This window comes from Xenopus laevis, chromosome 9_10S, assembly GCF_017654675.1.
Source record: "Xenopus laevis strain J_2021 chromosome 9_10S, Xenopus_laevis_v10.1, whole genome shotgun sequence".
Classification (NCBI taxonomy): domain Eukaryota; kingdom Metazoa; phylum Chordata; class Amphibia; order Anura; family Pipidae; genus Xenopus; species Xenopus laevis.
This window is the reverse complement of record NC_054388.1, coordinates 51,097,927-51,122,942: the sequence shown is the minus strand read 5'-3', so window position 1 is coordinate 51,122,942 and position 25,016 is coordinate 51,097,927. Positions and strand designations below refer to the sequence as shown.

The 25,016-nt window shown below is 54.1% G+C and overlaps 1 protein-coding gene across 12 annotated transcripts in view; it reads right to left on the bottom strand.

The window, feature by feature from the left end:
• Window positions 1-621: 621 nt before the first annotated feature.
• The window catches only part of bin1.S (bridging integrator 1 S homeolog), a 59,934-nt gene continuing 35,539 nt past the window's right edge, over window positions 622-25,016 (bottom strand). For 2 of the 12 annotated variants that reach the window (XM_041577659.1, XM_041577660.1), the window contains 10 exons: window positions 24,283-24,351; window positions 23,212-23,371; window positions 19,154-19,282; window positions 17,036-17,137; window positions 16,284-16,307; window positions 14,386-14,487; window positions 13,636-13,734; window positions 13,285-13,398; window positions 12,875-12,976; window positions 622-3,748 (listed from right to left, as the gene is read on the bottom strand). In XM_041577659.1, the coding sequence (XP_041433593.1) occupies window positions 3,641-3,748; window positions 12,875-12,976; window positions 13,285-13,398; window positions 13,636-13,734; window positions 14,386-14,487; window positions 16,284-16,307; window positions 17,036-17,137; window positions 19,154-19,282; window positions 23,212-23,371; window positions 24,283-24,351 (1,009 nt within the window). In that variant the 3' untranslated portion in view covers window positions 622-3,640. 12 annotated transcript variants of the gene reach the window in all.

Sequence of the window (25,016 nt, the reverse complement as noted above, 5' to 3'; positions counted from 1 at the left end):
GGTCAGGCAGCCTGCGGCCACTACTGATATTCAAGTAAAGCGGAGTACCTACCATAAATAGGGATAGATGGGATATTTGCAACTCCCCTACAGGCTGGATTTGTAACAACACAATAGAAGGAATACTGGTGTCAAGGAGAGATAATGGGCAGTGTTGCGCAAGAACGGCCCCAGAGAATGCAAGATGGATGATCGAAAATGTGCCTTCACAATCCAGAAATAAAGGATTTAGGAGTGTTGTCCATCAAAGTAACAAAACTGGGCAACGATTTTATAAATATCTATGAATTGTCATCAATGGGGAGAGAGAGGAAGGTGCCTAACAAGGAACAATAGAACTTCCACCTCTTTGTTTCTCTTTAAATATATATATATATATATATATATATATATATATATATATATATATATATATATATATATATATATATATATATATATATATATATATATATATATATATATATATATATATCACACATTTATCTAGTTTACTAACTAATCACAATAAATTCATGCAGCATTTTGTCTTCAACAGTATTAAAATATTTTTTTTTTTTCAATATCTTTCAGTTTTTGAAACATAACACAAAAAAATAGAACACAGTATCGATATCCGTCCCAGTTTGAAAATGGCAACGTTTAATATTTGCCTAAAACATACCACTTTTTTTTCATCTTTTAAATGAAATCCTTAAAGGTACAGTTTCTTTAAAGCAAGCCCTCTTATAAGGCAAGCGTAATGTCAGACATCAGGTGTAGTGAGGGGTTTTAATTCAGGACAATCCAAATAAGTCTGTGGGGGGGGGGATTAATGGAATACAATTATTAGAAACACAACGCATCTATTTTAGATATTTGTACTTGTACAGAGGCTCCCGTTGCCTTGACAATTTGCTGACAGTAGCACCCCTAGTGCTAATAAATAACTGGTGATTGTGATATGGCTTTTGAACTACAATGTCTCAGCTAAGGACTGGTAGTGTGGCAGCTCTGACCCATATGTATAAATATGAATATTCTGTGCATTAAATATTCTATACCTTCATACTGTAATGTCTCAGGTAAACTACGGACAACTCCTATCTATCGCTTTAAATAGAAATACACAGGAAAAATTCTGTGCACACAATAGGCTATACCATTATACTTCTCCTTTGGGTGGAGATGCCAGACTATTGTGGACAACAATGATCAAGGCACTGGGTACACTACAATTTTACAACAACGGCACAAGGACTGCCCTTTAGAAGACTGTTGTCCAGCTATACATATGGCGGGCTGAATATTCATTCCATTACATGTTTGGGGCTGATTATAAAATGTATGATGTCATCCAAATGGAGCAAACTTGGAGACCACTCCGTTGGAGGGCCACTCTTTAGAAAATCAGTGGCTTTTTGCCTCCTTAAGCAAGTAAAATTCAAGGACTCCAAAGGCCACTATCACAGCCACTGTTCCAGAAGCCACTACAGAGAAGATTTTGTACCAGTCACTTGTCAGAGATACAATAAATCTGTAAGGAATCTCTTGGTCCCTCTGATCTGCCCACTGTTCCGTAAGGAAAAGCAGAATTTGGAATCTCTGCCTTATAATTGAAATGAAGAATGAGACACCCGTCCCCACTCGAGCTTCATCTACAACTTCCAGAGCTGTAAGAAATACAAAATAAGAACGACCCATGTGAGTCCCCATCTAAACTGCCTCACTTTAAATATTACCCAGGCTGTCTGGCCACAAAGATCCTTATTGCCCTCCTGCTTTTCTATAATCCCACTGCAAGTCATCGGCAAGGGAGACTTCTGCTGCAGCCAACAGTCTATGGGTGTATCTGCAGCTGGAAAATTTGCCTATAACAGGAGAAACCATGAAACTATGCCGGCATAGCTACTTACCTTGCTCTTTAAGGGTGATTTAATGGTACAGAGGACAGCACATGCATATAAGATACAATATTATAAATAAGAGTTGTGCATCTACAACCATTAAGGTTTACCACTATGGCTTTTTTTTTTTATTATTATAGAATATCCCTTCTCATTTTAATTTTTTATTGACACATATAAGTCAGAGCTGCTGTTTCACCAATACAGTTTGAGGATACAGCCTATGCTTTGTTGTTTGCCTAAGTTGAGACATTCACAATTAAGCAGCAACAAAAGTTATTTAGAAGGAGGAACCTATATTTTTTTTATTATTCATTTTAGGATATGTTTTTAAAAAATAAGTAAATAGGAGAAACACAAAAGTATAAATTTCCCTTTAACAAGCAATCATCAGTTAGGTAATTCAGCACTGTCATTGCCATATAACTACTATATTCAGGGCAGTCCTTCATTCTGTCAGTGTCACTATTTAGAGTGTTTATAAGGAAAACAATACTAAAAATGATTTCCTTTGAGCTGGAAATCTGCTGCTATAAATTACACATACATAACCCCCCTGCCTAAACCACACACCGTTATCTCAGAGAACTCACTGTCACAGTATGAAACCACAATCCTATTTCCAAACACACAAACAATTCATTAAAAAGAAATTCTACCTACTGTTAACTTTACCTTGAAATTGCAGATTCTAACTAATTGTCAGTTGAAAATCAACAGGTTTTACTGAATGTAAAAAATAATGGAGGCTATCATCTTCTAGATTATTGTCGTTATTAAAACTCTAGCTTAAATAAACGGAACGTTCTCTAACGTACAAGAGTTCTATGGGCCAAACTTTATCAAGAGAAAAGTGGCTTTTTATAACTTTAAAGCAGCCAGGGAAATATAATATTCATTGCAGTTGATTCATGTAGGTGCCATGAAGATGCTGCAGATCCATATCAGAGAAAGCACCTGTTCTCCAAAAGTAAATGCACACAGTGTTCTATATTTAAATGTGCAAGTTGTTAACTCTACCTAGGGAACATAAAACTCAACCACATTGATCAGCACAAGAATGGGATTTCATATGAAATGGCTATAAACATATACATTGGAGAAGAGCCCTGGTGGACAATAAGTTTATGTTAAAGTCCAATAAAAACCAGCCAACAAGATGAAATATATTGTTTTTAGATTTCAATTCTCAAAAATAGTAATGATTAACAATTCAAAAGCTGACAAATTCTCCGATAAGACAGATGCTTTAGCAAACAATACAATATATTCAAGGCGGCACCCACCGGAACCACCCTAATCTTGTCGAGAGAATTCAGGGGATGATACTGCACCTGACTGATTTATTGAGTAATGACAGTCAAATTTATGCACCCCATGTATGCACCCCATGTATTGTACCATGATTAATACTACCTCTATCAGAACACCAAGAGATTAGCTAATCACTGTGTTACATTTGTTACAGACCGGGTGCTGAGATTGTCCGAACATAGTGCATCTCCTGCTCTTTATACAGTTCAGGTGTTTTTTTGGATTGCCCAAATCGGAAGTTCTGGTCGCTCAACTGTGGGATAGAAACGGAACATTTCACTATTCCTGACTGCAGGATGGATCGGTAAGAAAACTGGACCTTTAAGTGGATGCTTAGGATAAACTCAGGATAAAGATTCCTTTTGTTCATAGGGCAGGTCTTCTTAATTTTCACAGAAAATTAGCTTGAAATCCCAAGGAAAAAGAAGCCGTCTCTCTCCTCACAGGTTCTTCTCTGTAAAGTTCTCTGGGAAGACCCCTCGGTGCTGTTCAAATGGTTTGCTCTGCAGCCAGTCTGTCTCCTTAATTCCCATGAGCCAGCCATCATCCTGGGAAACAGAACAGATATTAAATGTAGAAATCTACTTGTTATTCCAAATTTTACAAACGACTATTTTCTACAAAAAAATGAAATTTAATCATAGGGCAATTTTGTGATCTTCACATTTTTGTTATAAATGCCATTGCATAAAAATGCTGTCACATAAAAACATGAGAGTATATTCCAGACTTTGTCCTGTAGAAAAGTCCTATTTTGGTTAAAGTCCACTTATAATAAATAAAGGGCCCTTCGGTATTGGCCCCACTAAGGATCACCCCTAATTATTTGCCTATGGTCAGGTTCATGGCAGAGTTTTGGCACTGTACCGATCACTAAAACTATCCATACATGGCCAGATTGGGTAAGGCAGTTTGGCCTATTTCAGCCATATTGTTCAACCATCTGGTTATGTATCATACGATTGGTGGGCAGGGGTTGGCATGACAGCAAGCTGATGGGAAACAAAGATGTCCATGTACGATCACATTAAGGTCACTATATGGCTGTGCTGATCACTACAAGTAGATTTTGCCACACAGAGATAAATGCAAGCCCATAGAAAATATAGAGAATTGCTTTGACCTAGGTTGGTACAGGTATGGGACCTGTTATCCAATATGTTTGGGACCGGATAATAGATTTTTCCGTAATGAGGAAACTTCGGGCGACTTCAAAAAACGAATCGCGCAGAGTGCCATCCCGCCAGCGATTTACATTTTAGCCGGCGGGAAGGTAAGGGAGGCAGTTCGGGGGGAATAGTCGCCCTGAAGAAGAGGAGATTTGCTGCCAGGCGACTAATCTCCCTGAATCTGCCTGTGTGCCCTGATCCTTAGTCTACTAGAAAATCATGTAAACATTAAATAAACCCAATAGGCTGGTTTTGCCTCCAATAAGGATTAATTATACCTTAGTTTGGATCAAGTACAAGCTACTGTAGCAGACAAGGCCCATTTTTAGCAAGGTGACCCGTCATGTAAGCCATAATGTAAGACTTTTAAATGCCATACTCTTAACATGTAGCCCTAATAAATTCTCACCAATATGAGTGAATACGGTTATTATGACAATTGCATGTTTTTGTCTTAAAAATGTCTAGCAGGTTTAGTAAAGGTGTAAAACCCAAATTGTGAAAGTCGCTACTACTACTAATTGCTCCTAAGGAATCATTGCTTCGGTTCTGTGTATTAAAAATCTCAAAGCCAAAATTGCCCATTGTGTGACTTCACCCCAACAATATACCTTCCCAAATGATATCAACTGGTTGCTCGCTGTACAGCACCACATTATGTGATTCAAGTTGAGATTAGGGACCATTTCAAGGAAATTCATGAAAAACACTTTGTTGAAAAACGGCAACTCTGGGTTAGAAAAGGGGAAGGATGTTACAGAAAACTCAGGAGGACACTGTTAAATTCACACCCCAGTGTATGTAATTAGTCGGCAGGTTTCTTTAGCAAACATATCATTTTAACACAGTTCACCATGAATAATATTTTTCTTTCAACTGCTTTTTTTTTTTTATTTAACAATTTTTTTTCTAAGTAAAAACAACATTTCCATCTCTGGTAAACAATTTCTATATTTGAGAAATAAAAGATAGAAACGAGTTGGGAAAAAAGTCATTATTTTTGGTACACTGTTGGGAAAAAAACACATTTTGAAAAGGTGAAGGTCAGTACTGCAATTTGAATTAGTTTAATGGGTTTTGTCTATGAAAGCCACAGAACAGTTTCCCTCTATGTAATGATGCTTTGGCGCTCACTGACTTACAGGCCTCTACTAACATGAACTGTAAGGGAAGCATCTGTTCATGGTTTGTTACAGAATGTGGATAAATATTCATTTCTAGTGTACTTGTCTTCATACTCTAAAACCAGGGTTTATGGACCTTATCTGTAACAAGGTTACAGATATAAGAAATCATTGTGGAGTGCACTATAGTGATACGTGGGCCAGCCCAAAACCAGCGGGTTGTGTTTGCACACACCTTTCTGGTGGATTTGGGCTGAGTTCTCCCTTTTGCCTGGCTTCCACCAGCCTCTATTTATAGGCACAGGTATATAAATAGATATACCATGCCGGGTTTGGAGCTGGCTGGTAAGGGTCGGGTACGGGTTGACTTTAAGTTGACCTGCACATCACTAGTGCACAGAATATAGACTTTGGTTTGAGGTTCGGCACAAGAAGATGCCCAGTGAGCCATTAGCCTGAAGATGCTGGGAGTTGACGTTCGACAATGATTGCAGTTGAAAAGATGGACAGACACCGTGTTACTAGGGAATTCCACATGCCGAGACAATTTTACCTTTTAATTGCTAAAAACTCCTTCCAACTTTTTATTCTAAAAAAATAAACATCATTTGTTACAAAAAGTACAGCAGCTTAAGGCAAATATAAACACATGGCCCACCACCGTGAGATGGCGCAGCTTTGATAATGCAGCGATCAAATCATTGTATACGTCCCCCCCCCCCCCCCCCCCCCCCCCCCCCCCCCCCCCCCCCCCCCCCCCCCCCCCCCCCCCCCCCCCCCCCCCCGCCCCCCCCCCCCCCCCCCCCCCCCCCCCCCCCCCCCCCCCCCCCCCCCCCCCCCCCCCCCCCCCCCCCCCCCCCCCCCCCCCCCCCCCCCCCCCCCCCCCCCCCCCGCCCCCCCCCCCCCCCCCCCCCCGCCCCCCCCCCCCCCCCCCCCCCCCCCCCCCCCCCCCCCCCGCCCCCCCCCCCCCCCCCCCCCCCCCCCCCCCCCCCCCCCCCCCCCCCCCCCCCCCCCCCCCCCCCCCCCCCCCCCCCCCCCCCCCCCCCCCCCCCCCCCCCCCCCCCCCCCCCCCCCCCCCCCCCCCCCCCCCCCCCCCCCCCCCCCCCCCCCCCCCCCCCCCCCCCCCCCCCCCCCCCCCCCCCCCCCCCCCCCCCCCCCCCCCCCCCCCCCCCCCCCCCCCCCCCCCCCCCCCCCCCCCCCCCCCCCCCCCCCCCCCCCCCCCCCCCCCCCCCCCCCCCCCCCCCCCCCCCCCCCCCCCCCCCCCCCCCCCCCCCCCCCCCCCCCCCCCCCCCCCCCCCCCCCCCCCCCCCCCCCCCCCCCCCCCCCCCCCCCCCCCCCCCCCCCCCCCCCCCCCCCCCCCCCCCCCCCCCCCCCCCCCCCCCCCCCCCCCCCCCCCCCCCCCCCCCCCCCCCCCCCCCCCCCCCCCCCCCCCCCCCCCCCCCCCCCCCCCCCCCCCCCCCCCCCCCCCCCCCCCCCCCCCCCCCCCCCCCCCCCCCCCCCCCCCCCCCCCCCCCCCCCCCCCCCCCCCCCCCCCCCCCCCCCCCCCCCCCCCCCCCCCCCCCCCCCCCCCCCCCCCCCCCCCCCCCCCCCCCCCCCCCCCCCCCCCCCCCCCCCCCCCCCCCCCCCCCCCCCCCCCCCCCCCCCCCCCCCCCCCCCCCCCCCCCCCCCCCCCCCCCCCCCCCCCCCCCCCCCCCCCCCCCCCCCCCCCCCCCCCCCCCCCCCCCCCCCCCCCCCCCCCCCCCCCCCCCCCCCCCCCCCCCCCCCCCCCCCCCCCCCCCCCCCCCCCCCCCCCCCCCCCCCCCCCCCCCCCCCCCCCCCCCCCCCCCCCCCCCCCCCCCCCCCCCCCCCCCCCCCCCCCCCCCCCCCCCCCCCCCCCCCCCCCCCCCCCCCCCCCCCCCCCCCCCCCCCCCCCCCCCCCCCCCCCCCCCCCCCCCCCCCCCCCCCCCCCCCCCCCCCCCCCCCCCCCCCCCCCCCCCCCCCCCCCCCCCCCCCCCCCCCCCCCCCCCCCCCCCCCCCCCCCCCCCCCCCCCCCCCCCCCCCCCCCCCCCCCCCCCCCCCCCCCCCCCCCCCCCCCCCCCCCCCCCCCCCCCCCCCCCCCCCCCCCCCCCCCCCCCCCCCCCCCCCCCCCCCCCCCCCCCCCCCCCCCCCCCCCCCCCCCCCCCCCCCCCCCCCCCCCCCCCCCCCCCCCCCCCCCCCCCCCCCCCCCCCCCCCCCCCCCCCCCCCCCCCCCCCCCCCCCCCCCCCCCCCCCCCCCCCCCCCCCCCCCCCCCCCCCCCCCCCCCCCCCCCCCCCCCCCCCCCCCCCCCCCCCCCCCCCCCCCCCCCCCCCCCCCCCCCCCCCCCCCCCCCCCCCCCCCCCCCCCCCCCCCCCCCCCCCCCCCCCCCCCCCCCCCCCCCCCCCCCCCCCCCCCCCCCCCCCCCCCCCCCCCCCCCCCCCCCCCCCCCCCCCCCCCCCCCCCCCCCCCCCCCCCCCCCCCCCCCCCCCCCCCCCCCCCCCCCCCCCCCCCCCCCCCCCCCCCCCCCCCCCCCCCCCCCCCCCCCCCCCCCCCCCCCCCCCCCCCCCCCCCCCCCCCCCCCCCCCCCCCCCCCCCCCCCCCCCCCCCCCCCCCCCCCCCCCCCCCCCCCCCCCCCCCCCCCCCCCCCCCCCCCCCCCCCCCCCCCCCCCCCCCCCCCCCCCCCCCCCCCCCCCCCCCCCCCCCCCCCCCCCCCCCCCCCCCCCCCCCCCCCCCCCCCCCCCCCCCCCCCCCCCCCCCCCCCCCCCCCCCCCCCCCCCCCCCCCCCCCCCCCCCCCCCCCCCCCCCCCCCCCCCCCCCCCCCCCCCCCCCCCCCCCCCCCCCCCCCCCCCCCCCCCCCCCCCCCCCCCCCCCCCCCCCCCCCCCCCCCCCCCCCCCCCCCCCCCCCCCCCCCCCCCCCCCCCCCCCCCCCCCCCCCCCCCCCCCCCCCCCCCCCCCCCCCCCCCCCCCCCCCCCCCCCCCCCCCCCCCCCCCCCCCCCCCCCCCCCCCCCCCCCCCCCCCCCCCCCCCCCCCCCCCCCCCCCCCCCCCCCCCCCCCCCCCCCCCCCCCCCCCCCCCCCCCCCCCCCCCCCCCCCCCCCCCCCCCCCCCCCCCCCCCCCCCCCCCCCCCCCCCCCCCCCCCCCCCCCCCCCCCCCCCCCCCCCCCCCCCCCCCCCCCCCCCCCCCCCCCCCCCCCCCCCCCCCCCCCCCCCCCCCCCCCCCCCCCCCCCCCCCCCCCCCCCCCCCCCCCCCCCCCCCCCCCCCCCCCCCCCCCCCCCCCCCCCCCCCCCCCCCCCCCCCCCCCCCCCCCCCCCCCCCCCCCCCCCCCCCCCCCCCCCCCCCCCCCCCCCCCCCCCCCCCCCCCCCCCCCCCCCCCCCCCCCCCCCCCCCCCCCCCCCCCCCCCCCCCCCCCCCCCCCCCCCCCCCCCCCCCCCCCCCCCCCCCCCCCCCCCCCCCCCCCCCCCCCCCCCCCCCCCCCCCCCCCCCCCCCCCCCCCCCCCCCCCCCCCCCCCCCCCCCCCCCCCCCCCCCCCCCCCCCCCCCCCCCCCCCCCCCCCCCCCCCCCCCCCCCCCCCCCCCCCCCCCCCCCCCCCCCCCCCCCCCCCCCCCCCCCCCCCCCCCCCCCCCCCCCCCCCCCCCCCCCCCCCCCCCCCCCCCCCCCCCCCCCCCCCCCCCCCCCCCCCCCCCCCCCCCCCCCCCCCCCCCCCCCCCCCCCCCCCCCCCCCCCCCCCCCCCCCCCCCCCCCCCCCCCCCCCCCCCCCCCCCCCCCCCCCCCCCCCCCCCCCCCCCCCCCCCCCCCCCCCCCCCCCCCCCCCCCCCCCCCCCCCCCCCCCCCCCCCCCCCCCCCCCCCCCCCCCCCCCCCCCCCCCCCCCCCCCCCCCCCCCCCCCCCCCCCCCCCCCCCCCCCCCCCCCCCCCCCCCCCCCCCCCCCCCCCCCCCCCCCCCCCCCCCCCCCCCCCCCCCCCCCCCCCCCCCCCCCCCCCCCCCCCCCCCCCCCCCCCCCCCCCCCCCCCCCCCCCCCCCCCCCCCCCCCCCCCCCCCCCCCCCCCCCCCCCCCCCCCCCCCCCCCCCCCCCCCCCCCCCCCCCCCCCCCCCCCCCCCCCCCCCCCCCCCCCCCCCCCCCCCCCCCCCCCCCCCCCCCCCCCCCCCCCCCCCCCCCCCCCCCCCCCCCCCCCCCCCCCCCCCCCCCCCCCCCCCCCCCCCCCCCCCCCCCCCCCCCCCCCCCCCCCCCCCCCCCCCCCCCCCCCCCCCCCCCCCCCCCCCCCCCCCCCCCCCCCCCCCCCCCCCCCCCCCCCCCCCCCCCCCCCCCCCCCCCCCCCCCCCCCCCCCCCCCCCCCCCCCCCCCCCCCCCCCCCCCCCCCCCCCCCCCCCCCCCCCCCCCCCCCCCCCCCCCCCCCCCCCCCCCCCCCCCCCCCCCCCCCCCCCCCCCCCCCCCCCCCCCCCCCCCCCCCCCCCCCCCCCCCCCCCCCCCCCCCCCCCCCCCCCCCCCCCCCCCCCCCCCCCCCCCCCCCCCCCCCCCCCCCCCCCCCCCCCCCCCCCCCCCCCCCCCCCCCCCCCCCCCCCCCCCCCCCCCCCCCCCCCCCCCCCCCCCCCCCCCCCCCCCCCCCCCCCCCCCCCCCCCCCCCCCCCCCCCCCCCCCCCCCCCCCCCCCCCCCCCCCCCCCCCCCCCCCCCCCCCCCCCCCCCCCCCCCCCCCCCCCCCCCCCCCCCCCCCCCCCCCCCCCCCCCCCCCCCCCCCCCCCCCCCCCCCCCCCCCCCCCCCCCCCCCCCCCCCCCCCCCCCCCCCCCCCCCCCCCCCCCCCCCCCCCCCCCCCCCCCCCCCCCCCCCCCCCCCCCCCCCCCCCCCCCCCCCCCCCCCCCCCCCCCCCCCCCCCCCCCCCCCCCCCCCCCCCCCCCCCCCCCCCCCCCCCCCCCCCCCCCCCCCCCCCCCCCCCCCCCCCCCCCCCCCCCCCCCCCCCCCCCCCCCCCCCCCCCCCCCCCCCCCCCCCCCCCCCCCCCCCCCCCCCCCCCCCCCCCCCCCCCCCCCCCCCCCCCCCCCCCCCCCCCCCCCCCCCCCCCCCCCCCCCCCCCCCCCCCCCCCCCCCCCCCCCCCCCCCCCCCCCCCCCCCCCCCCCCCCCCCCCCCCCCCCCCCCCCCCCCCCCCCCCCCCCCCCCCCCCCCCCCCCCCCCCCCCCCCCCCCCCCCCCCCCCCCCCCCCCCCCCCCCCCCCCCCCCCCCCCCCCCCCCCCCCCCCCCCCCCCCCCCCCCCCCCCCCCCCCCCCCCCCCCCCCCCCCCCCCCCCCCCCCCCCCCCCCCCCGCCCCCCCCCCGCCCCCCCCCCCCCCCCCCCCCCCCCCCCCCCCCCCCCCCCCCCCCCCCCCCCCCCCGCCCCCCCCCCCCCCCCCCCCCCCCCCCCCCCCCCCCCCCCCCCCCCCCCCCCCCCCCCCCCCCCCCCCCCCCCCCCCCCCCCCCCCCCCCCCCCCCCCCCCCCCCCCCCCCCCCCCCCCCCCCCCCCCCCCCCCCCCCCCCCCCCCCCCCCCCCCCCCCCCCCCCCCCCCCCCCCCCCCCCCCCCCCCCCCCCCCCCCCCCCCCCCTCCCCCCCCCCCCCCCCGCCCCCCCCGCCCCCCCCCCCCCGCCCCCCCCCCCCCCCCCCCCCCCCCCCCCCCCCCCCCCCCCCCCCCCCCCCCCCCCCCCCCCCCCCCCCCCCCCCCCCCCCCCCCCCCCCCCCCCCCCCCCCCCCCCCCCCCCCCCCCCCCCCCCCCCCCCCCCCCCCCCCCCCCCCCCCCCCCCCCCCCCCCCCCCCCCCCCCCCCCCCCCCCCCCCCCCCCCCCCCCCCCCCCCCCCCCCCCCCCCCACCCCCCCCCCCCCCCCCCCCCCCCCCCCCCCCCCCCCCCCCCCCCCCCCCCCCCCCCCCCCCCCCCCCCCCCCCCCCCCCCCCCCCCCCCCCCCCCCCCCCCCCCCCCCCCCCCCCCCCCCCCCCCCCCCCCCCCCCCCCCCCCCCCCCCCCCCCCCCCCCCCCCCCCCCCCCCCCCCCCCCCCCCCCCCCCCCCCCCCCCCCCCCCCCCCCCCCCCCCCCCCCCCCCCCCCCCCCCCCCCCCCCCCCCCCCCCCCCCCCCCCCCCCCCCCCCCCCCCCCCCCCCCCCCCCCCCCCCCCCCCCCCCCCCCCCCCCCCCCCCCCCCCCCCCCCCCCCCCCCCCCCCCCCCCCCCCCCCCCCCCCCCCCCCCCCCCCCCCCCCCCCCCCCCCCCCCCCCCCCCCCCCCCCCCCCCCCCCCCCCCCCCCCCCCCCCCCCCCCCCCCCCCCCCCCCCCCCCCCCCCCCCCCCCCCCCCCCCCCCCCCCCCCCCCCCCCCCCCCCCCCCCCCCCCCCCCCCCCCCCCCCCCCCCCCCCCCCCCCCCCCCCCCCCCCCCCCCCCCCCCCCCCCCCCCCCCCCCCCCCCCCCCCCCCCCCCGCCCCCCCCCCCCCCCCCCCCCCCCCCCCCCCCCCCCCCCCCCCCCCCCCCCCCCCCACCCTCTATAATTCCTATTGATAAATTTAACCTTTATATAATTAATAACATGACATGTATATTGGGATGATGATTAGGTGACTGAAAATCTTTCTGACAGTTGTGTGCAATGAAGAGACGGGTGAACGAACGTTATGATGGTTTAGTCGTGACAGACCACAATGATGTCATATTTGTCGTTCAAATTGGGAGGAGCTGTTGCAAACTGCATGTGAAGAGTGTTTTAAGTATCTCCGCAAATATGATTCATTGGTTCAAAGGGGTGAATACACAGGTGTGGACTAATATAAAGACAAATACACATAGACTGATGAATGGGTTGATGAGAGAGAGATATAGATGAACTGATCGGAAGAGACAGATATAGATCAGTTGATGAGACACATACAATGTAGATGGATAGATAGACAGACATAGGGACTGAGAGAGACAGATGGATGGTCAATTTGGGGGTTAAAGTTTTTGTCATCTCTGGAAAATTCAACAAGAAGCATAGTCACTACACAGTATGTGCTATAGGTACATAGATGATTGCTTGCAGTACCGCTTCTTACCACTGTTGGCCATTGCCCTGTGTCTCCCTTAGGGCTGCAACAAAACAGCATCACTGTATGCCTTATGCAACACTTGATACTAGACTGAAACTACACAATATTGGCAACATGGAGCATAATTGAAAGCATTCCGACATGGTTTAACCTAAGCCCCCCTCGAATTTTCAGAACTACAGTACCCAGCATACAGCACAAGCAAACAGCTGCTTTAGGATGCCGGGTGATGCAATAATAAGATAAGGAACCCTTGATGACATAAGCTGAAGGCCACACACCTAAAGCATCATCATTCAGCTGAAACCACATGGACTTCATAATGCAGTTTAGATATCGAGAGCGGACACTGAACTCACCTGCTCATCAGGATTTTCAAACTGAGTCACCAGCACCACTTCGCCGGCTTTCAATTCTAATTCGTCGCCGTCGGTTGCAGTGTAATCATGTTGGGCTCTGACCTGCCATAAACAGAACAGAAAGGCTTGGAAATTATATTCTGTGACATAAAAAATGAACACTGGATGTCTATAAATGTGATGGGAAGTTACGGATGGAGCCCATAGGAGCAGACTCACTGCTGATACTTCAGGTGTTCACATTGTGATTGGCTGCATGGGAGCTGACTCAAGGAATTGACTTGCCCATAGCACTAGAATCTTGAGCTCAGTTGAAACAAATATAGGTTCTCTCCTGTTGTTAGTCTTCATTATGCTAAATTATTCTAAAGATAGACATTTACATTATATTTCAGTTTTACTCTACTTACCTTATACAAGAAGCCAGGGGGCATCTCTGGTTTTGGGGGACTGGACTCCACAGTACCATTGACTGCAGCAGAAAAGGTTTCCACCACCACAGCAGGAAGAGAGCTCGGGGATTTCTATGGGTGAACAGCAATGATAAATTGACATTCAGCATGATGAAAAGGCTTTCCATGAATAAGAATTGGAGCACCCCTAACGTCACAACTAGAGCAGAGCGAGTGCTCGTTGGATATAAAATGACACCTGAATATAATGATTTGGATACCAACATATTAATCTGTGTGAATGTCCCATTATTCAGGGAAACCCCATGAATGTGATACCCCCCTCATGTAATGATCAGTTTCACTTACATCAGGCACCTCTTCAGGTGGAGCAGATTCAAATTTGACTTCAGTTTCCTTCTTGGCTGGTTCGTTTACAGACACAGGAGCTGGAGCTGGTTCCACTGGCTTCAATAAAAAATACAATAGTATGTCAGAGCTTATTATTGTTTAAAGTGAGGTGGAAGAGAGAGCTTAAATATAAGACCAGATTTTAACTCAAGTTGAGTTCCCCCTTTAGCCTGATCAATCCATGTACAACGCGTTGAGCCTCTCAAACCATTACTGTACATCAGAACCCAAATAGATGCATGCAACTTGGAAAATTGACATGGGCATCAATTTTCGAGTATAACAAATTTTTCACCGTTTCGCGAATTACGTGGTAAATTAGCAAATTTTACGGCAAATCGGAACGGGGTAATTGGCCCATCACTGCTGGCGATTCCTCTCTATCGCCCAACATATCCCTTGATACCCAAAAAATACAGACTTTAACCACACAGTAATAGATAAATCACAACGCATTATTAATTCAAAACAAAAACAGCAACATCAAAAAAATAATATGATGAAGCTAAAAACAGCAGAGCTGAGCGTTGATTACCGGATGCTCTGCAAAGGATATGGTCCAGCAGAGGGACATCTGTCGGTAGGTAGGAAGAGTGAGGAAGAACAGGTATAGCAGAGCCAAGATGAAGACAGTTCTCAGCACCAAACCTAAGTGGATATATGTGTACCCAATTGCACAGCTGCTACAGGAATCCAGAATGCACTTACTTTGCTGGACTCATCAGTGTCTGGCTGACAGGACCAGTCAACAACAAAAGAGCTATCACTAGGGTTTCCTCTTTGAGACTGCTCCACACTGCCTGACGAGCTCTTTTCAGCCAAAGGGTGAGCGTGGAAGAGAGATGGAAGTAATCAAAGACAGAGATTTGAAAGAACAAGGCGACTTTAGAGAAGGCAGCTGACCACAAAGGAACAGCCAACCCCAAAGGATGCTGGTCACCCCAGAGAAGACGGGTTTCAAAGTGAGAAAATCAGAGTTGGTTGGGTGCTATGTTAAAATTGGGCAGGCAGTAAAACCCTAAGAACAGATAAGCAAATTCCCTTTCAACCTGCTACGAATATGGGGTAGTCTCAAATAGGGTTGGGCGAATTTGACCCGTTTCGTTTCAACAAAAATTTGGCACCGGCGAAATGACGCCGATGCCCATTAAAGTCTATGGGCGTCAAAAACTTTTTGACGCGCTTCATTTTTTTACGTGCTAAGCCATACAAGTCTATGGGAGTCATTTCTGCGGCGAAACAAGGTGAAAAAATTCGCCCATCCCTAGTCTCAAACGCTCCCAGAAATATATATTTGATACATTCTACAGCACTAAGCCACAAAGTGTCATCCAGTGACAGTATTGGACCTATTCACTTGGTGACAAGACTATCTGTTTCTGGGATGCCGATATCTGTGTGACCTCATTTAATTTATAATTATTTAGTTTGGTGGCAAAATAATTATGCTGGGCACTGAGTGGGCACAGGTATAGCCCCGTATCTCTGCAATTATCTGTGATTACCAAGCAGAGCAGATTCCAATTAAAGGAGAAGGAAAGCTACGGAGGCATTTTATTGCCAATAGATTAGCTGCAATAGTACAAGCGAGAATGCTATATTTATTCTGTGGAATGTTTTACCATACCTGAGTAAAAAGCTCTAGAAACTCTCTGTTTGTTTAGAATAGGAGCTGCAGTATTAATGTGGTGTGACATCACTTCCTGCCTGAGTCTCTCCCTGCTCTGGGCTCAGATTACATTAGAGAAGGGAGGGGTGGGGGAGAGGAGCAAACTGAGCATGCTCTTGCCCAGGGCAATGAGGTTTAAGCTGAAAGCAGGAAGTCTGATACAGAAGCCCATGTGTACACAATAGAAGGAAAGAAATGCAGTATTTCTTTTGACAGGGGACTCAGAGCAACATTACTTTAGGGGTTTACTGGTATATTTAGATGGGCCTTTCTGATAAGGCTTACTTAGTTTTAACCTTTCCTTCTCCTTTAAAGAACTGAATGTTATGTGCTGAGGAACTTGATTTAATTATATGTGTAAATACCGAAGGAACCTAGTAAGAAGGCCCAATGTCTACTAGTAACTGTACCTGCCCTATTAACACTGTGTGCCCACTTTTGGGGCTGATTCAGCCAAGAGAAGAATGATGCGCTCTATATAAAAATAAAATTTACTTTAGCTTATTTTCAATTTTCTCATTTTATTTGTGTTATACAAGATATGATTTTTTAATTATTTCCGGTTCTCTTCCCCACATGAAGGTGCCATGATTGTTTCATCATTTATCCTTATTTGGATTGTTATAGCCTGTTGGAAGTAGCCAATGGAGATTTGGCTCAGCATTATGAAAAACTTCAAGCCCAGGTAAGCAACAGTATAACTGACTTTAATTGCAGAGTTACCACTTAAAACTCTGTTTTCCCAATTCTTCATGTGCCCCAAATATAACCGGGACCACCCCGCTGCCCCCCCCCCAAACAGAACCCTTTCCATTTATATCAGGGGTAAATAAGCTGAGGGAGGGACCTTCCTACTACAGAAAGAATACAGACATAAAGGCAAACTTAGTTCCATTTTATAGGTGAAATGCAGTAGGTTAGCTAACAGGTTTCTTACCTCCCACAAATCCCACGGCAGCGACTAATCAGGTGCCAGCGCAGCAGTAACAAAAAACAGCAACTTTAGAACACACACATTGTACGGAGAAGAGCAAATACACTTAATAGGAAAGCTCAGGAGAGTGCATTTATTTTATCTGCAGCAGATACTCATTAGTCTTCCTTGTTATCATCAATTTGCTTTAATTTTTGTAACTTTTATATGGAACTGCTCAAAACAAAGAGCTAAATAGTTGCTATGGGTAACTGTATAGGTACAATTTAGCTCTTATATTTGTAAAATCAGCCCCTATTTCTCACTTATTGCTCCTGTTTCTCAACACTTTTTTGGGTTGCTTTCTAAGAATTATTATTACTGGAATTCCTGCCAGGCCCAAAAGAAATTGCTGCCAGAAGGCCACATTACTGCTGCATCTCCTGATACTTCTCTGCTCAGTTATATCACTTCTGTCTCATTGAGCAACTGAACAGAGTAGAACAACATCAGGAGACACTTCATGCATCAGTAACCCCTGTTCCAGAATCATGAAATTAGCATTCGTATCTGCTTAAAGGACAGAAACAAAGATAAATGAATGTAACATAGACAAACAGTGACCAAAGCTTATTATGGAAGTATTTTAGTATCCTTAATGAAGCACTATAAAGTTGCCAGTTGTTCTATGGAACATGAAGTTCAGCATTAATTGAGGGGCTGTCATGGACTGCAGAGAGACCCTTAGCCGTGTAATGAGTTAATAGACCACAAACCTGGGCACTCGCTGAAGCCCCCGTACCAGAGTCAGGCTTAAGGGGATCAAAATCCATATCCAGCAAGCTGGGCTCCTGTGTCTGAGGCCAGGGAACCTCAAACTTGGCAGCAGAAGCAAACAAGAAAAACATCAGAATCAATGGAAATAATTAGATCAGGGTTAAGTATCCAGCTAGATGGAAAAGTGTTGGACATTGCCCGACTGCTGTCCAGCGAGAAGCAAACAGTTCATATTATTTTCCATATATAGAATACAGAATATACTTCTATAAGTGACTTCCAATCTCTGATTCACCATCATCTCAGCCTTCTAAAGAACATTGAGCAGACTCGCATGCACATACAAGATGTTGTTCCCTTACAGTAAAGAAACTGCAATTTTATGTTGGTCTAATCTCATGGTTGGGTTGACAAGTCTAAAGATGGCCATATATGGGTCAGTCCTGTAGGGTATCAGATTGGTATGGACACAGATATTGTCTACAGTACAATATGGAATTCTTTGGATATGACATCACTGAGGATAAACATATCTAACAGATGTTACAAAGGGGGAGGGGGACATCTACATGGATTATAATAAAGGGTAAATGAAGGCTTGTATTACAATATATTCTTGAAATTCAATTTTCCCACCACCTAATCAGTACAAGACAGAACTTTTTCTCCCCAGACAAAGACCAACATTACTGCACCCTATTGAACAAATGGCTGTGTATCCATACTCCAAGGCATGGGTCTGGCATACAAAGAAAATAAAATGCATATACATTATTAGTAATAGGATGTGTTCCACCCAACCGGCTTTCTTACATCCCATCTGTATCCAGATACATTTCCCTTCATTATATAACAAACCTAAGGGTATCAGTGTGCATAGCTGCTATGGGGCAAGCATGATACAGAAGCAGAAATGGGGCTTGCAGTAAAATGAGTGAGCTGTAGGTAGAGTTTTGCTATAATTGGGTAGTAGCCAGGGCAGATCAGGGGTGTGGCTCTGCAGTTTGTTTCCATTGGGGCCCCCATTTTACTTGTTGGCAGTACCCACAACCTAGGGGGCCTAAGCGGACTAATTTCTAGGGCCCCCTGCCAACTTATTAGTATGGGGCCCCATGATTACAGATGGCAGCTCAGTCAGTGAGGTCAACTGACTCTTAACATAGTCTAGATGAGAAAGTTGATCCTCTTGTTCCCAGAATCCCTTCCCAATCCCCTGAATTTTCATTCATTCTCAATGCATGCGCCGCCTAGTGGCAAAAAGCAGAATCCATTAATGGATATTATGTATACATTATGGGTTATAAATATATACATGTAGCTTTAAATAGTTAAAAGATATATATAACCTGTAGGAAAAAACAGCAATGATATTGTGTATATAGAGACTCACAGCCATAATGTCATTCGTGTAAACAATCAGAAAAAGTCAGAGAAGGAGATAAACAGAGGGGTAAAAAGAAGGAATATCCCATTGAGGTGTCACTTTCCAGAGAAAATAAGACTGAGCATGAGGTTATACAGAGGGAGAACCCCCTGCAGCCCTGGGTGCAATGTTTAATAAATATATGCATTACAGTGGCGTAACGTGCAGGGGTGCAGGGGTGCGATGGCACCTGGGCCCGCACCCTCTTGGGGCCCACTGGAGCCACGATAATGGATATCGTGGGTGGTTGGGCAGGGGGAGATTTTACAGCGCACGCGATTCATAGGGGGGAGGGCCCGACAGGGGGGCCCAAGTGCTCATCCTATACCAGGGCCTGCCGGTGAGTAGCTACGCCACTGATGCATTAGAATGTTCTCAGTGCAGCCTGTGCTAGAAGCATTGCCTCTGAGTAATGAGGATCAATAACAATAAAACAGGAGAGGTACAGGGGAAAAAAAAAAAAATCGATGTTATAACTCTCCAGTTATCCATAATAATGATCCTATACATCAGGGAAAATCAATGTGTTTCTAGGCAAATGTCACTTTCAGTAGAACATAAAGATGCCGAGGCTGCTGGGAGATTCAGATCATTTCAGGCCTCAGTCTTATTTCTGTGTGACATCTCCTGGGGCTAATTTCATGCAGAGGTAGTAAAGTTCAGAGGATACTTGGTAAGTGTAGGCGGAGCTAACCTGTGAAGGCGTGGTCACACTTATCTCTGGCACAAAATTGTCATCAAACAGACTGATTATATTCTCTTGCTTGATATCCTTGGAAGGCGTGAGTTTTGGCGGAGGCGGAACCGGAGGGCCTCTCCTCAGCTACATGCAAGCAAGTTAGCAGCAAAGACAAATCCACATGAAGCCCACGCCCAAAGGGTAAAACACAGAAAAAAAAATATACAGAAACAGGTTAGCAGGGCACAGACATGGGTTATAGGTCACTGCAACATCGGACAGTCATTTTTGCAAAAGAGTATCAGTTATTATACACAGAGCATACACAGAGCAGCCTTGGGGCAAAGGAGCAAAAACATTATGTTAAATCAGCAAATTTCATTAGTCAGACACCAGTGCACATTGCTGGCTGGAATCAAATATAGTATGTAGGCTGGACATTTTCAGTACAAACCCCTAATTCTGATTAAACACCTTGCTTTATTTCACAATTGCTCGGAAGAACGAAGAATGTGGGATTAAATACATAATGAAGTTCTTCACTTTTGCACTATTACATACAAATAGCACAAACTAGAATGTGTTTTGATTAAAACTTTAGGCACGATGCAGTTCCAATAGCAGCCTTATGCTGAAGACATGGGGATATTGTTCTTTTTTTATTTCTAGGGCTAATTTTAAGGATAACAGTCAATTTACAACAGGGCAGTCTAACCTCTAACTATGAAACCATTTAAATGAAAGTCCTTGCCTAAGGCGATCTGAAAATGCTGGGGGGTTATAGTTTAACATCAGCTAGAGGAAATAGGTTGAACATTTATGCTATAAGTATTATATTAACTATATTCCCTTAGCCTTCGTGAATATCATTAGAAAAATACTTTGTTGGCCCACTGATGTGCAATACCTCAATAAATTCAGCAGGTGTCACTATTGTTTGTTTTCTCACCCTCTTTTGCCTCTTGAAATATTTCTTATTTATCTTAGGTACTAAAGGACAGAGCGCTGACCCAAAAGCAACAATGGAGATGATTTTGTCAGCAGAGGGGTAACTGAATTTATGCCAACTGCAGCTGTATCCGAATGTCAGAGTTTATCATGCTGCACTCTATTGCATTAGCCTGCACTGTTACTCTGGCTATATCGCCTAGCTTTCAGCTTTATGATAAATAAATCCTTATTTCCATATAACTGGCACCGATCCGGCTCCAAAAAATGATTCTGTATAAATCCACAGAACATAATGGCTGACATATAGTTGTATTCTTGGAGCTATGAAATTCACACGCAGAGCTGTGCTGCACATTCCCTTAGGCTGAGACGTGACTCAGCATGCGGGTTTTCATGCTCTTGTTCCATTACAGCGGTGCACAACGTGGAGTCGCTTAAAAGACAGAAAGTCAGCAGAGCAGAGAAAGTGCCTGAACTTTCCACCAGATTAGCTACAAGGAAAGCTCCAATATAGTCACCTTGCACATATGGGGAGACAGCTAGGAAGTTAAGCAAACTGAAGATACAATTTTTCAATTTCCCCCATTTTCCATAGTTAACAGTTATGACTTAACACAAAGTGGGCATTGAATTATGCTTGGATGTGTGTCCAATACATTTCAGCACATCTTGTACAGGGCTACACTTATCTTTCGAAACAGGCCGTTATCGACGAGGGCGAAATGCTTCATCTGATTCAAACACACATGGACACAGCATGTACCGTTCATGTGTGTGTGTTTAATGTGGGTGCCTGTGTTTATGATGAACTGGTGCAAGAAAATCATGTTTAGTGTAGACTTCTTAGATAACGAAAAGTTTAACATGCTCCTAAACATAAAGCTAATTCCAGTACAAAGGCAATCAAGTGAAATCCATCAACTTTGCAGCCCCTTGTACATGGGACTAAAATGTAACTCTGCAGCTGCCTCTGCAGGTAAGTACAATATATCGACAGCTGCCGATGTATCACTGCAGCTGTCTGTGCGTGGAACTACAATGTAGCTCTGCAGCCACCTGTGCATGGAACTACAATGTAGCTCTGCAGCCGCCTGTGTATGGAAGTACAAGGAAATCTGCAGCCTCCTGCGAGTGGTACAATGCAACTTGTCAGCTGCCGGTGCAAGGATCATGATGTAACTCAGCAGGAGCCTGGACATGGATCTACACTAACTCTGCATCTGGACATGGAACTACAATGTAGCTCTGCAGCCGCCTGCGCATGGAACTACAATGTAGCTCTGCAGCCTCCTGCACACGGAACTACAATGTAGCTCTGCAGCCGCCTGCGCATGGAACTACAATGTAGCTCTGTAGCTGCCTGTGTATGGAAGTACAAGGAAATCTGCAGCCTCCTGCAAGTGGTGCAATGCAACTTGTCAGCTGTCTGTGCAAGGAACATGATGTAACTCAGCAGGAGCCTGGACATGGATCTACACTCTAACTCTGCATCTGGACATGGAACTACAATGTAGCTCTGCAGCCGCCTGCGCATGGAACTACAATGTAGCTCTGCAGCCGCCTGTGTATGGAAGTACAAGGAAATCTGCAGCCTCCTGCAAGTGGTGCAATGCAACTTGTCAGCTGTCTGTGCAAGGAACATGATGTAACTCAGCAGGAGCCTGGACATGGATCTACACTGTAACTCTGCATCTGGACATGGAACTACAATGTTGCTCAGCAGGCGCCTGGACAACTCCGCAGCTGTCTGGATATGAAACTACAATGTAACGCTGCAGCTATTCTGTTATGAGCTAATACATTTTCCTCCAATATCAATACTGGGAGCGTCAGAAATGCCACTGTATGTTCTACTACTGCTAAATCACATTTTTCTTCAATAACTCTACAATAAGTTCAAGAACAGCCTTATTATAATGCTGTAACTTTACTGGTTGGATAGTCTCCATATCCTACAGCATCTAATAGCCCATATGTTGCATTAAAGGGGTTGTTCACCTTTGAGATAACTTTTAGTATGATGTAGAGTGATATTCTGTTTTATTATTATTGAAGGTTTTTGAGTAATTAAGCTTTTTATTCAGCACATCTTCAATTTGCATCTTAACCAATCTGGTAGCTAGGGTCCAAATTACCCAAGCAACCATACATTGATTTGAATAAGAGATTGCAATATGAATAGGAGAAGGCATGAATAGAAGGATCAGTAATAATAAGTAGCAATTACAATACATGTGTAGCCTTACAGAGTATTTGTTTTTTTAGAATGGTGTCGGCGACGCCCATTTGAAAGCTGCAAAGAGTCAGAAGAAAAAAAGACAAATAACGATAAAACTAAATAATAAAAAACAATTGAAAAGTTGCTTAGAATTGGCCATTCTATAACATAATAAAAGTTACCTTAAAGGTGAACCACCCGTTTAAGGAGATATAAAAAGATCACACCATATACAAATTGGTCAAATTTAGTTTTTTTTGTGAGCACTATTGGTGCTCAGCAATGGCATTGTTGTCCTTTGCCCAGAATAATTAATATAAATTAGGGCCAATATAAGACACAGGTCTTACATTGGCCCTAATTTATATGAATTATTCTGGGTGCATAGTTGGCCTAAGGAACATACAAGGAGCAATTTACTAGTCTTGACCAAGTGTTCTGCAAGAGAGGGTCCTTCACTTCTCATTTCTGCCTTCATAAAGCAACATTTATCAGGAAGTATCTGGTCTGTTATTTTATAAATAGAATATCCACCCACCACATCACTACTATACTATATTTCCATGATTTCACACGTTATTAAAACATAATAAGGACGCAAGCTTCATTATCTCAAAGGTTATTCAGGTTCTGATTATTAGATAACTTTAGCGTGTCTTATCTGTTTGTGGTAACACAGTAACTTCTGGCATGCACACCCTTATCCTTTAAGGACTTTGGGATATGGAGCATCTTATTACTCAATAAGGCTTGGCTATAGCCTTAGATATCACCTTCAGCATTGTTAAGGTCTCTAAAGAACCTTAGAAAGAATCTATCACCCTATACAAATGAAGAAATCGGACCAACACGGTCAGGTTGACAGGACTGGATGTTGGCCACACAGGACCAAGTTAAGTTATACCTGTGAAGGTGACTTGGATATGGCCACAGATGGCGTCTCCTCAACAGCCACAGAAGGAGCTTCAAAATCATGGTTGACAGTCTTTGTTTCAGAGACAGCTGGTGGTCCATCAGAAGCAGGTGGAGATGGGTTCGTGTTCGTCTTCGTGGGGGTTGATTCACTGTGAATACAATGACTTGTGATCGTAAATATCCTTTATAGCATTAGGAACCCCATTTTGGACACTTTAGGAATATTATATAATAAAAATGAGATAGAACTGGAGGCCACTTGGTGTTTTTATACGTAGGTCCTTCCTACCAATTCTTATCAGTAGTGGTCCCAAACATAAATAGACAGGTAACTGGGCCTGAACAAGCTGCAACCAATAATCTCAGTCAAAAATCCAGCAGCCAACCCACCCCCATACCACCAGTAGCAGTTCAGATGAAACAGACTGAAGACAATAAGGCCCTCCACTGAGGATCCTACAGTCTAAGTTCTAAGACCAAAAGGGTTGGGTAGTCTCTTAAGAACATCTCCCTATTCTTCATATAGACTTTGAGATGCTAAGCATATCCATATCAGTGTAGTCAAGTCTATCCAGCAAGCTATACAGGCTCACTTTTTATGTGCTGGTGACATCATCGATTCAGGCTGTGTTCATTGGTTACATTTTAACTGGCTGAATTCTCCCAATAAGCCAATGGGAAGCCTCAAGGAATGTGATTAGCGAGTCCTGCTTGAAAGATTGATGTCCCCTCAAAGAAAGGGGGACTGTATAGCTTGTGGATAGATTTTACAGCACTCTATTGTAATTTGACAGTCCAAAAACATGGCTGCCAGGGGGAACAAGCGTGTCAGTACACTATAAAAAGACAGTTAGTAGCTATTACAGTTGTTAGTGTTCAATATTGAAGACTAGCAGGATTATTAATTAAAGAGTTTGCTTCATTCAATGAAAAACTGGTCATCCAGTACAACACAAAAGGCCCAATGGATGTTCATGGCACAAACAAAAGGGCCAACACACGGGGGTTACTGATGCTCTCTGCACCCGACGTTAATACACGATGCAGTCTGTGTCACTACCTGCCCTTCTTTATCCTCAGACGGGAGAACAAGTTCATTTTCTTTCTGTTGGAGTTGGTATGTTTCAAACTTTGGTCACCGACAGTGAAATAAAGACATTGGAGGAATGTGATAGATGCATTAACACACAATGAGAGAAACCCCTCGCCCCCTAATTTGTGCCAATTTCAGCCCTTATGGTGTTCTGAAAAGTGACAAATTAGGTGCATTCTCTTGACAGAGTTCTATAGACGTTTCAGGGGCCAGAGCAAAAAAGTATTGGGGTCCTGAATTCTGGGTGAAGACCCTCTGATGTCAATTTACAGGGTAGGCTTGGGATTCTGTGATTGAAGCAGTGGGTGGGACTAAAAATTTTGATAGATGCTAAGGGGAAGGGCAGATGGGCAGATTGGAGGAGATTAGTCGCCACAGCGACACAAGGAAACTTTGGGTGACAAAAAACGAATAGCCGTGAGTGCCATCCCGCTGGCGATTTTTCATTCTAGGCGGGGGGGAAGGCAGTTCAGGGAGACTGAAGAAGAAGAGATTTGTCGCCGGGGCTACTAATCTCCCCGAATCTGCCCGTGTGCACTTACCCTTACAGAGGGAGGGGAGTTTGTACCTCAATCAGTGGGTGGAGAATTTGACTGCAGCTAACAGGGGAGGGGGAAAGTGTATGTAACTCAAGCAGTGGGTGGGACTAGAATATTTAGATGGAAACTTAGAGGGATAGGGGCAGGAAGTCTTTAAGTCAA